The 11,227-nt window shown below is 45.1% G+C and overlaps 1 protein-coding gene across 1 annotated transcript in view; it reads left to right on the top strand.

The window, feature by feature from the left end:
* Window positions 1–2,703: 2,703 nt before the first annotated feature.
* USP11 (ubiquitin specific peptidase 11) overlaps window positions 2,704–11,227 on the top strand; it is a 32,941-nt gene continuing 24,417 nt past the window's right edge. The window contains exons 1-3 of the mRNA XM_081954728.1: window positions 2,704–3,031; window positions 8,388–8,497; window positions 9,587–9,717. Of these exons, the coding sequence (XP_081810854.1) occupies window positions 2,850–3,031; window positions 8,388–8,497; window positions 9,587–9,717 (423 nt within the window). The 5' untranslated portion in view covers window positions 2,704–2,849. The remainder of the gene's footprint in view (window positions 3,032–8,387; window positions 8,498–9,586; window positions 9,718–11,227) is intronic.

The raw sequence follows: 11,227 nt of genomic DNA, 5'->3' as shown, positions 1-11,227 counted from the left end.
ATAAGCTTCAGCAACAACCCGGCACTGATAAGCATTAGCAGCAATCCAGTTTGCCACACTCACAAGACTGTTCTCCCACATTAGTTCATGCATTGACTTCTGCAAAAGGGTGTGTGCACAAGCAGTCCTTTTATAGTCTGGAGAGGAGTCTAATTACCATCAGCCGAGTGCAATTACCTCCTGTAACTGCGCAACTGTTCCTGATGCCTATTAGCTCTATGGTGATGAGCATCCAACAACAACTCACTGCTGACGTCTGACTCACTGTCCCTTGTCTCCTCCCCACTTCTTCAAGGCATGACATCAGGAGCACACTCCCTTTGGCTTTCACCACTGCTCCATGCCTCAGGCGCCTCCTGGTGGCCAACCAGCCTCTCTGATCCCTGCTCGGAGTCGGAACCCTGTCCAGGGTCCTCCAGAGCCGACTCATAGGGACCCTTGCTGTCGAAGTCTGGTGGTAGCTCCAAGGCTCCTGCTGGGCCACAACAGTTACCCAACATTTTGGGGTTGATGTTTGGAATTTTGAGAACAGGGATCTACTGGATAAAATTGTTACTTTATTTTACAAAAAGGACTGCCACAAACCTATTGGTCCCTTAAAAAGTAAAATGGATTTAAAGCTACCCACAATTTCAGTGATTCCTATAATCCCTTGTTTATCTTGCCTTGAATTTGTGCAGGTGATTTTATTTTCTAAAAAGTGAGGCTAGTGGGTGCCAAGGAGGGTACCAGCAGGCATGCTGGTTTGTGGGAAACGTGAGGATTACTGCTAAGCGGCTTCATCCTGATCTTATTTGCTAATAGTTTAGGAAATGATTGCCATGTTTAGCCCACTGAACTAATAACAATTAAGACATTGCACTTACACTTTGTAATGTTGGAATGGGCAGACTAGTAAACCTGTTCTCTTCACAACAGAATTTGTTTCATCTTTGCAATACGTAAATCTACACAAAGTTAAATGCTATAAAAGTCAAAGTATGCTTTGAAGTTTCATCCATAATTCTCAACTTGGGACATTCTTAAGCAATGTGTACATTCAAGCTGTCCTGCAGGACTTTCCGTTGCATGGGAAGGGTAGTTTGGGGGGAAAAAATCAAAGGTAAAGTGTAGTGTAGAGGGTTGCTAAGGTATTGCAAAAAAAAAAGTTAGTGAAAGAACTGCATGGACTTGTTCGAAGAAAAATCTATCTAGTTCAGTTCAGAGTGGGAAGAAAGACACTGGAAGCATGGAGGCTGATTGGAAAGATGGTTTGTGGATGGACAGGACCGCATGGGTTTGAGGTCCTGGTGCAGCTGAATACATAGAGTTATTAATACCCTCTCTTGAGCCTTGCCCTTGAGCTTCCTGTGGCAAGAGCATGTATTCTGTTGGTTGCTGTAGTCAGACTCCCATGTAGGGTCAGTTTGAATCAAATTAGAAGCCTGCTGGGTGATGCAATGAAGAGGCTTGTGTTCTGAAAGGGTGCTGGGCCATTCCTATTGTGTCTTAATGGCTTTCCTGGTTTGGATCTTGAGTGAGGGCTGATCCTACCATTCTACTTAATTCTGCATTTGTTCAAAATATCCTGAATCCATCTTGAATGGATGACCAAATCTGCATTTCTAAAAGCTGGGCTCAGCTTAGTATCTGCTTGGGGGCAGGGACCTGTGGTTCAGTTTCTGTTTCCCTTAAGATTTCTATTTCTCTTTTAGGAGAAATATAATATTCTGCCTTTTTAATATTTCCTAAAATATTTAATTTTACCAAGAGAGGGGTGAGTGCTAACTTTCCACATACTTTACATGCATTGTGCCAAGCCATGGTTTGCCTTGCCCACAATAGTTTTGAATAAAATTGGGTACACGGCTGCATTCAGGAATGTCTCATTCTGCCCATTCTATAGCATTGGTTTCCCAAAATGTATTAAGTCTGGACTCTCAATAACTGGCGCTATTCTACATTATGCTTTTATTTTAATTTTAAGTCAAAATAGCCGTCTCAGCACAAAATACCACGCTCGTATTCAGGTTATGCAAATCTGCATAGGAACTTAAACTAATAGTGAGATCCTCTGTTAGAAAGTGTGGCATCAAATGCGTAAATAACTTTAAAAACCGCTGAGAGAGAGCTTTAGTATCTCAAAAGGCAATTTAAAAATTATAGGCAGTTTGCTATTTCGGCTCTTGTTTTCTCCCCGGCTCTTCAAACCACAGCGCCAAAAATTCATTTCGACCGGCAACGTGAAGAGCGGCGTTAGCCGAGTAGGCGCTTTAAAACTTGCCCATAGTAAAATTGGCAACTGCAAGCATCGCGGCACGGTATCTTCCTGGTCATGGTTACTTCAGTCGCAAGAATTCTGACACCGAAGCGGGACGAAGGTCAGCAGCGCCGGAAGAGGATCAATACATGAACAGGCGCCCTCATTTTTTACCATGTTTTTTTTTTTTAAAAAATGCCGTAAAACAGAGGTGTTCAAACTTGGCAACTTTAAGACTTGTGGACTTCAATTCCCAGAATTCTCCAGCCGGCATAGGTGGCTGGAGAATTCTGGGAGTTGAAGTCCACAAGTCTTAAAAAGTTGCCAAATTTGGGGATGCCTGTCGTAAGAGAAAAGTAATCTCGTCGCCTCTTGTTTCTGACCAGCGTAAACGCGGATCATCCAATCAAAGCGCGACGCCCCATTCCGCCCCGCCCCCGTTCGTTCAATTTCCCGCGCCACCAGCCCACCAATAGGGCAGGGCGGACAGCGCGGCCTGTCGTCGCGACGCCTTCGCCGCAGGCCGCATTCAACATGGTGCTCTAGGTCCGTTCTCTTCCGTCCCGTTTGCCACATCCCTCCGGCCGGTCGGAAGCGGGTGGGCGTGGCCATGAAGAAGGAGCCGGGAGAGGGAAATAAGGTGTCTCCCTTTCTCGTTTCCGGGCTGGCGGAGGAGTGGGTGGCGATGGCGGAGAAGAGGCTGCCTGGGCTGGAGGCCCAGCGGCGGCAGGTAGAGGGAGAGGGGCCGGGCCAGCCCGGGAGGAAGAGACCACTGGGAGCGGGAGATAAGTGGTAAGTAGTGCAAAGCGGGGGGCGGGGGTGGGGGGGTGCATCCCGGGTGGAGAGGTTGCTCGGGCTTTGGGGTCTCTGTCGATCCTTGAGCGCTCCCCCGCTTCCTTCGCTTCCACCGGGGACCTAACCAGGTGGTTCAGTGGCTAAGACACTGAGCTTGTCGATCAAAAACTCGGCAGTTCGGCGGTTCGAATCCCTAGTACAGGTCTCCTGCATGAGCAAGGGGGGGTTGGACTAGATGACCTCCAAGATCCCTTCCAACTCTTGTTACTGGGTTCACCTGCTCCCAGCCTCGCCCAAGCCTTGATTCGGGGCATGATCCGCGGACGCCCCCCCCCCCCTTATTAGCCTTATATGCGCTTTCAATTAGTGCACTGAGGCAAACATGAATGAAGTTTTATTTTAGGACGAACTAGGTACCATGTAGTCTCCCTCTGGCTGAAGGGCCTTCTCAAAATCGCCTTATTTAGATTTGTCCCCTTTTCTTATATGTCTAATGCTTTCCCTAATTGCTCCTGGGTTGGTTAAGTGATGCTCAGTATGTCATATATTCTTAATATACGGTGGGTGTACAACGGTGGCTCTTAGCAATCTTAATTGTAAACTGGATAGCTTTCTGAAGCATGTTTTCCCAAGTTAGCTGAGTTTGGTTATTTCTCTCCTTTTCTTTTCCATTTGGTTCAGTAGTATCACGATGAATAGATACTTTTTAATTAGACCAGCTGAGTACTTTGAAAGTAGATTTCTTCTCCATAATCATCAAATGTTTGTCCCTTATTTTACCAGTCAAGAAAGGAAACCGAAACGGAATTAAAAATCAACTTGTCATTCATATAAAGGAGGAACTAGTTTCCGCTATAAAGGAAACTTGACTTTTTTTGGTCACTTCCTCTTTCTTCTCCTAGAAATCTTGTATTTTTTTTTATCATTGTAACTAGTAGAATTTCAAGCTATAGGTAACTTTGATTGACATGGATTAGTGCTTGGCAGACCAGATATTTTTTTAAAAAAATATTTATTTATTTATTAAATTTATATTGCTGCCTGCCGGTGACTCAAGGCGGCTTACAGAATATAAAACCACATTTAAAACAATAAAACTAATAAAAAGAATCAAATTAATATAGTATAATAAAATCACACACACACCCTGCCCAGGCGACAGCTGATCACATGAGCCATTTAATGGGCTCCATCCCGCTCTGGGTTCCCCAGGCCTGCTGGCAGAATCAGGGCTTCAGCGCCTTCTGGAAGAGTATTAAAGGAGGGGGGGCATTCTAATCTCTGGTGGAAATGATGTTCTAGAGAGGGGGAGCCACCACAGAGAAGGTGGCTTCCCATCAAGTGTATCTCCCTCGGGGATGGGACACACAGCGTTCCCTGCCTCCCCGCTTTGATGGCTTGGGTAGATGGGATCAGCAAGAGATGGTCTCTCAGATCCCTTTAAAGGTGACAACCAGCTCCTTGAATTGCACCCGGAGGCAATTCAGCAACCAATGCAGTTCCTGCAGGAGAGGTGATACATATGCATACCAGGGTCTGCACAAAACCATTTTGGCCACTGCATTTTGCACCAACAGGAGCCTCTGGATGCTCTTCAAGGGCAGCCCCATGTAGAGGTGTTGTAATAGTCAAGATGAGAAGTGACTAGGGCATGAGTGACTGTGAGTAGGGATTGTTGATCCAAGAAAGGGTATAACTGGTGCACAACCCACAGTTGCGCAAAGGCCCTCCTGGCCATGACTACCACCTGCTCTTCGAGCAGGAGTCGTGAGTCCAGGGGAACCTCCAGATTACACATAGGGTCTGTTTGGGGTAGTGCCACCCCATCCAAGACCAAAGATGGCAATTCTCCCTGGGCCAAAGAACCCCAAACCCAGAGCCACTCTTGCCAGGGCTTAGTTTCAACCCGTTGGTCCCTATCCAACCCCTAACAGCCTCCAGGCACCGCGAGAGGGACGACATGGCATCACTTAATTCACCATGGGCCGAGACAGCTGAGTATCATTAGCATATTGGTGATACAGTCCATAGTGACAGATGATCTCACCCATTAGATTAGTTTTATTTATTTCATAGCTTTTAGATTCTGCCCAACTTAAAAGATGGGGCAACATGTTAATTTAAAACAACAACTATAAATCAGCCAACCCCTAACATAGAGATCAGCAATGTTTAGCTAGGGTTGAAGTCTTGGTGAAATAAAACTATCTTTAGTGCTCTTCTGAATGATATCATGGATGGGGCTTCATGAACCTCTGTAGGTTAGAAGTTCCAAAGTATGGTCACTGCCATAGAAAATATTCTTCTGACTTCAAAATAAAGAGTGGGACACTTAATAGATCTTCCTGATATTCCTTTCCTGAGATGGCTAGATTCATTTTTGGCAAGGCTATGGTGCTACCAAGCTACACCATATAGGGCTTTGTAGGTGACTAGTAGCACTTTGAAATGGGTGTAGAAGTCTACTGGAGTTCAGCACAAGGCCTGCCTGTTTCAGAGGATGAATTGTCATGGGCATCCTTGAGGCTCCTGTGTTAAATTATTTGCTTATGTGCCTTTTTGAGAATATTGCGGCTTAATGGAATAACCCCTGCTTTGCATGCTGAGGTAGATGTTATAATTGATATACTAATAATATAAGGTGAAGTCTTATGTGTCTAAACAAAGTTTGTTTCACTGGGGATGTATCTCACTTTGGAGGCAAAACTCCAGTTCTGCTTTCTTTCCCCTTTATTTTACATAGTCAGTTGACCTACTTGTGATCGTCCTTAAATAGTGCTTGTCTAAGAAAGTGACTTTGGTTTCACTCCTCAGCTACCAGACTTCCTAGTTTATGAAGCAAATTGAGCTCACAATAGGAATTATTTCAATTGTTCTTGTATCCTGATGGATGGCCGTTAAAGTTATGTTGTTTGAGTCTTCCCTTACACGCTGATTTGTATGCTGCTATGTCTAGAGTGAGACAAACAGGAAGCAGCAACCCAGTAAGAGAATAGGAACCTCCTCTTGTGTTATTACAAAAGAAACTATCTTGCACATTTATAACTTACCCTCTTATAATGAAATTACAGGCTCAGCCTATGTATCTATTATACTTAGAAAGCACTCCCACCAAAATCCATGGATCTTGCTTCTATATAAATGTATGTAGATTATAGCCTGCTGAAAAAAATAATGCATGAAGAAAAACAAGGGAGGGGTAGTAAGTAACAAATGCACTTTTGAGAAATCTAGTTTGATGTTATAGTTAAGACACCAGGCTAGAAACTTTATGCACAGTGCTGTGTAACTTTGGGCCGGTCATTCTCTCTTAGCCCCAAGAAGCAGGTAATGGTCAGCCACGTCTGAAATCTTCCAAAGAACTGCAGGGAGTTGTCCAGGCGGCTGCCAGGAGTCATCACCAACTTGACAATGTGCACACACATGGCACTTTCAACATCCGCTTCAACCTTAAGGCGTTTAATTTTTAAAGCTTTGTGGTTTTAAAACTCAAGGGAACAAACCAGGATTCAAATTTTTTTACTACCTGTTCTGTGGGCGTGGCTTTATGGGCGTAGCGTGGTTTTGTGGGCAGTGTGTGGCTTTGTGGGTGTGGCAGGGGAAGGATACTGCAAAATCCCCATTCCCTCCCCACTAACCTGATTTCCTGTTTTGTTCAGGGCAACAAAAGAAGATCAGATGGGAGGCAGTGGGGGTGTGGCCAGCCTATTTGCCGGTTCTCCAAACTACTCAAAATGTCCACTACTGGTTCTCCAGAACCTGTCAGAGCTGGCTGAATACCACTTCTGGAACAAACATACTTAATATTCCTTATTTCCCCACGATACTCACCCTGTGAAGAGGGTTGGGCTGAGAGAGGGATTTTCCCGAAATCATCCACCTGGCTTTCATACCCAAGGTGGGACTCAAACTTGTGGTCACAAGTTTCTAGATCTTAGCCATTGACACCAAACTGGGGCGCCTTGAGATACTGTGGCCCTCCAGGTATTCCCAGTATTCCTTAGTGACAGTATTAGCAGCTGCTGGGAGCAGTGCATCTATCTATACATGGTCATCTTTTGTTACAGTGCCTGTCCATACTAAATCAAGCTGCAATTAGACCTTGTCTTACAACTATACATCCAATATTGTATTTGCTGCCGACAAATAGATTCAATACAAAAAGCTATTTACCAACCAGTTTTACACCATGCTTCCTTTTTAAATAAATCTCTACATTACTTGGTATGGCAATAGGAAAAATTTTCAGCAGGCTATAATCTACATACATTTATTTAGAAGCAAGAACCATGGAATTTAGTGAAGGTGCTTTCTAAGTATAATAGATACATAGGCAGATGGAGCTGGTAGATTTCTCTTTGCCTTTCAGTGAAGCTAATGGTAGCGGATTACACTGAGATTGCCTCTTTTTTTTTTTACAGACTTTTTTTTTTGGGGGGGGGTGTTACTCTACTTTCCAAGTCAAACCAAGGGGAAGTTCTTTTTACAGCCTGCACGGCCTGATTTGTTGATGTTGCGGCACAATGGTACACCATAATATTAATTGTGTTGAGAATGGAATGCATTTTCTTTTTAGTGGAGTAGTCAACAGCTAGGAAGAACAAGGATTATGGTTTGCTGCTGAGCAGAAAATTCAAACTGACTTGTCCAAACATTTGACTTTGGGAAGTGGAAAATAAGCAGATAACTAAGGAGGCCAGATTTTAGCCATTTATAAATGTAAGGTTCTCCAAGGATTACCAAGTGTTTCGTACCCATTTGTCTGCATTTCTATCTGTTGCGGGCAACTGAAGGGTTAGTAAACTATGGCACAAGGACAGTGACTGGTTTGGTAAATTGACAGTTAACAGTAGAGATTTGAATTAGGAATAACTGGTGGCATAAATTCCAGTTTGGAGAATGAGAGATGAACAAACAACATGGTTTTATGTTACTCCCTGTTTCACCAAAGCCATCCTAATTAAAGACCATGGAAGGGAATGAGAGATGCCAGCTGCAACTATGTCATGTAAGATGTTACAGGGAATGGAACATATTGTCATATTGTGGTTCTAGGAAGCCCTTGAAAAGATTTTTGACTTTCGTAAGTTTACGTCTGTTGTCTTAAAGATCTGAAACTTTAGGAAATATTTAGGAGTCTCGGGGATTTGCCTATAAGGACTGCAGACAGAATTTTGCCGTTCTTTAGCATAATCACATAGACAGCCGGTGTTTCAGTCTGAGGCCTGGACTTCTTATAATCCTATTTGGGATTGGGAATGGGAGGGAGAAGAATTGCTACCGGTAACTGCTCCTGATTGTATGTTAGAATGTGGTCTCGATTTAGATTTGAGCTGTCTGCTTCCTTGCTCAGGTATTTGCTGGAAAATCATTGGTACAAGCAGTGGAAAGCTTATGTGGAATCTGGAGATCAGAACTCAAATGCTTTCCCTGGACGGATCAACAATGCTGAACTCTTTGAAGGTATAGTTTCCTCTGCCTTATTTCTTTCATTTGAGGCTTCTTCTCTGCCTTTCAGATAAATTCCCACATTACTTAATCAGGAGGATACGAATGATGTGATTTTTCCCTTTCTTCCACTAGAATGCTCCAGATTGCGTACATTTGATCATTGCAATAGACCAATAAAATATATTGGGTTAATGAAAAGTGACATTGGGTTTTCTCACTGCCGTTCAGCAGAGATGACCTAATGTGGTTTGCTGAATAAGACACAAATGAGTGGGTTCATATGGCATGCTAAATCAACATAAGATAGATAAAATAATTGTCACAATGTGTGAATCTGAAAAATTATAGACCCAACTTCATATAGTATATTTCCCAGGTAGCTTAGACTGAATCTGGCTTTCTGCCCTATTTCAGCAGTAATTGCCACACCCAGTGATGGATAACCTTTTTCTAAAGGTGTGCCAAAATTGTATGTGTGCGCGCCCCCCCACCTGTGCATGTGTGCACGAACCTCCCCCACCTGCGCATGCGTGAATGACCCCCACACACACATGCATGCACGACCCCCCGTGCAAGGGGAGGGATTTTTGCCTTCTCCAGGCTCCGGAGGCTTTCCCATGGCCCTCTGGGGGAGGCCTTTTTCACCCTCCCTACACTTGAGCCCGGGGAGGGCGAAAAACGGCCCAACCGGAAGTTCAGAAGCAAACTTCCGGTTGGCCCGTTGGGCCTGTTTTTCGCCCTCTCTAGCCTCTGGAGGCTTTCCTGAAGCCTGGGGAGGGCGAAAGCAGCCTCCCTTGGCCCTCCAGAAAGCCGAAAATCAACATGTGCACCAAAGCGTAGGGCTGCCATGCCGCCAAATATGGCTCTGCGTACCACCTGTGGCATTGGTGCCATAGGTTCACCACCACGGTGCTATACCATACTGGTTTTATGAGAAGGGGCCTTCTAGGGAAGCTACAAAAATATTTCCATGTTAAGCCCTTGGCTCCTTTTCATGAATGCCAAAATTGATGAGGCCTCAGTTGCTCTTAAGCTATGGGCTCCTTTAAAGAGGGTGAGCTCTCCATGATTTCAGCCTGCCCTCCTTCTTTCTCCCTTCAGATTTGGAATCTTACCGGTTGAAGGACAGGCTGATAGAACATGAAGAGTACATTCTGGTGCCAGAGGAAGTGTGGGACAAGCTGGTGAGCTGGTACGGCATTGAACATGGCCAGCCAGCCATTGAACGAAAGGTGAGAAATTTGGAGTTGAGAAGCAAAGGCTTTTTTTTGGCATTTGCATGCCCTGCAGCATTTTTCCATTGTAATTAATAGAAAGCCAGAGAATGAAGACTCAACTCCCTATGTGGGTGGAAGACTTTTTTCTAGAGATACCGTGTTTCCTCGAAAATAAGACAGGCTCTTATTTTCTTTTGACCCCCCAAATTTTGCTTGGGCCTTATTATTGGGGGGTGGGTGGCTTATTGGTTTGGGGTTGCCGGGTGGCTGCTCTCTTGCGAGCGGGCGCCCAAAGAGCCGGGTACAGCCTCAGGGGCAAACGGCTGTGTTGCGCTGTCACAGCAGCGCAACAAAGCCGCCATGAGGTGACCATGCTCATGAGCAGCTGCCCGGCAACCCCCCTTTCCAGCCGGGCAGAGCGCCACTCACTGACCCAGTAATATCCCAAAGGTGCTAAGCCGCGTGGTGCTCTCCCCGGCTGGAAAGAGAGGTTGTGGGAGCACTTGTTCTGCCTCCAGCTTGCGTGCCTCCCAGCCTCACCATGGCCAGCTCTCCCTGCAGGGCTGGGTCAGGGTGCTGCCACCGCTGCAGTCCTGCCGCCGCCGCCATGCTTGGAGCATAACCGGCTTCCAAACTCCGGAGATCCGCTGCCAAGTCTTCCGAAAGCGGCCGCTCTGGGATTATGCTCTATGGTGTGGGCTGGCTGCGGGAAGACTTTCTGTCCCACCAGATTCTTCCAACAGCCAGCCCACAACCATAGAGTGTTATCTAGTGGAGACTCTAGAAAGAGTGCAGAGAAGAGCAACAAAGATGATTAGGGGACTGGAGACTAAAACATATGAAGAACGGTTGCAGGAACTGGGTATGTTTAGCTTAAGAGAAAGAAGGACTAGGGGAGACATGATAGCATTATTCCAATATCTCAGAGGTTGCCACAAAGAAGAGGGAGTCAAACTATTCTCCAAAGCACCTGAGGGTAGAACAAGAAGCAATGGGTGGAAACTAATCAAGGAGAGAAGCAACTTAGAACTGAGGAGAAATTTCCTGACAGTGAGAACAATTAATCAGTGGAACAGCTTGCCTCCAGAAGTTGTGAATGCCCCAACACTGGAAATCTTTAAGAAGATGTTGGATAGCTATTTGTCTGAAACGGTATAGGGTTTCCTGCCTAGGCAGGGGGTTGGACTAGAAGACCTCCAAGGTCCCTTCCAACTCTACTATTGTATTGTATTGTATTGTATTGTATCTTGTCCAGGGGGCTTATTATTGGGGGAGGGCGTATATTTTTGCCCACCGGAAAAATATGGCATGGTCTTATTATCAGGACATGTCGTAATTTCGGGGAAACACGGTAGAATTTAATACTTAATTTATATGCTACCTTTTTTTTAAGTAATCTTTCCCGCATCATTATCTAGGTCTTGCTAATGGTAAATTGGAGGGGTTGAGAGAACGGGGAGTGGCTTATGTAATGAAAGTAAAACCTATGGGGGATTATTAGTTCATGGATCTCATTCCTGCCAAG

Source organism: Natrix helvetica, assembly GCF_964273705.1.
Source record: "Natrix helvetica genome assembly, chromosome: 1".
Taxonomy (NCBI): Eukaryota; Metazoa; Chordata; class Lepidosauria; order Squamata; family Natricidae; genus Natrix; species Natrix helvetica.
Note: the sequence above shows the minus strand (reverse complement) of the source record. Positions and strands in the feature narration are given on the sequence as shown.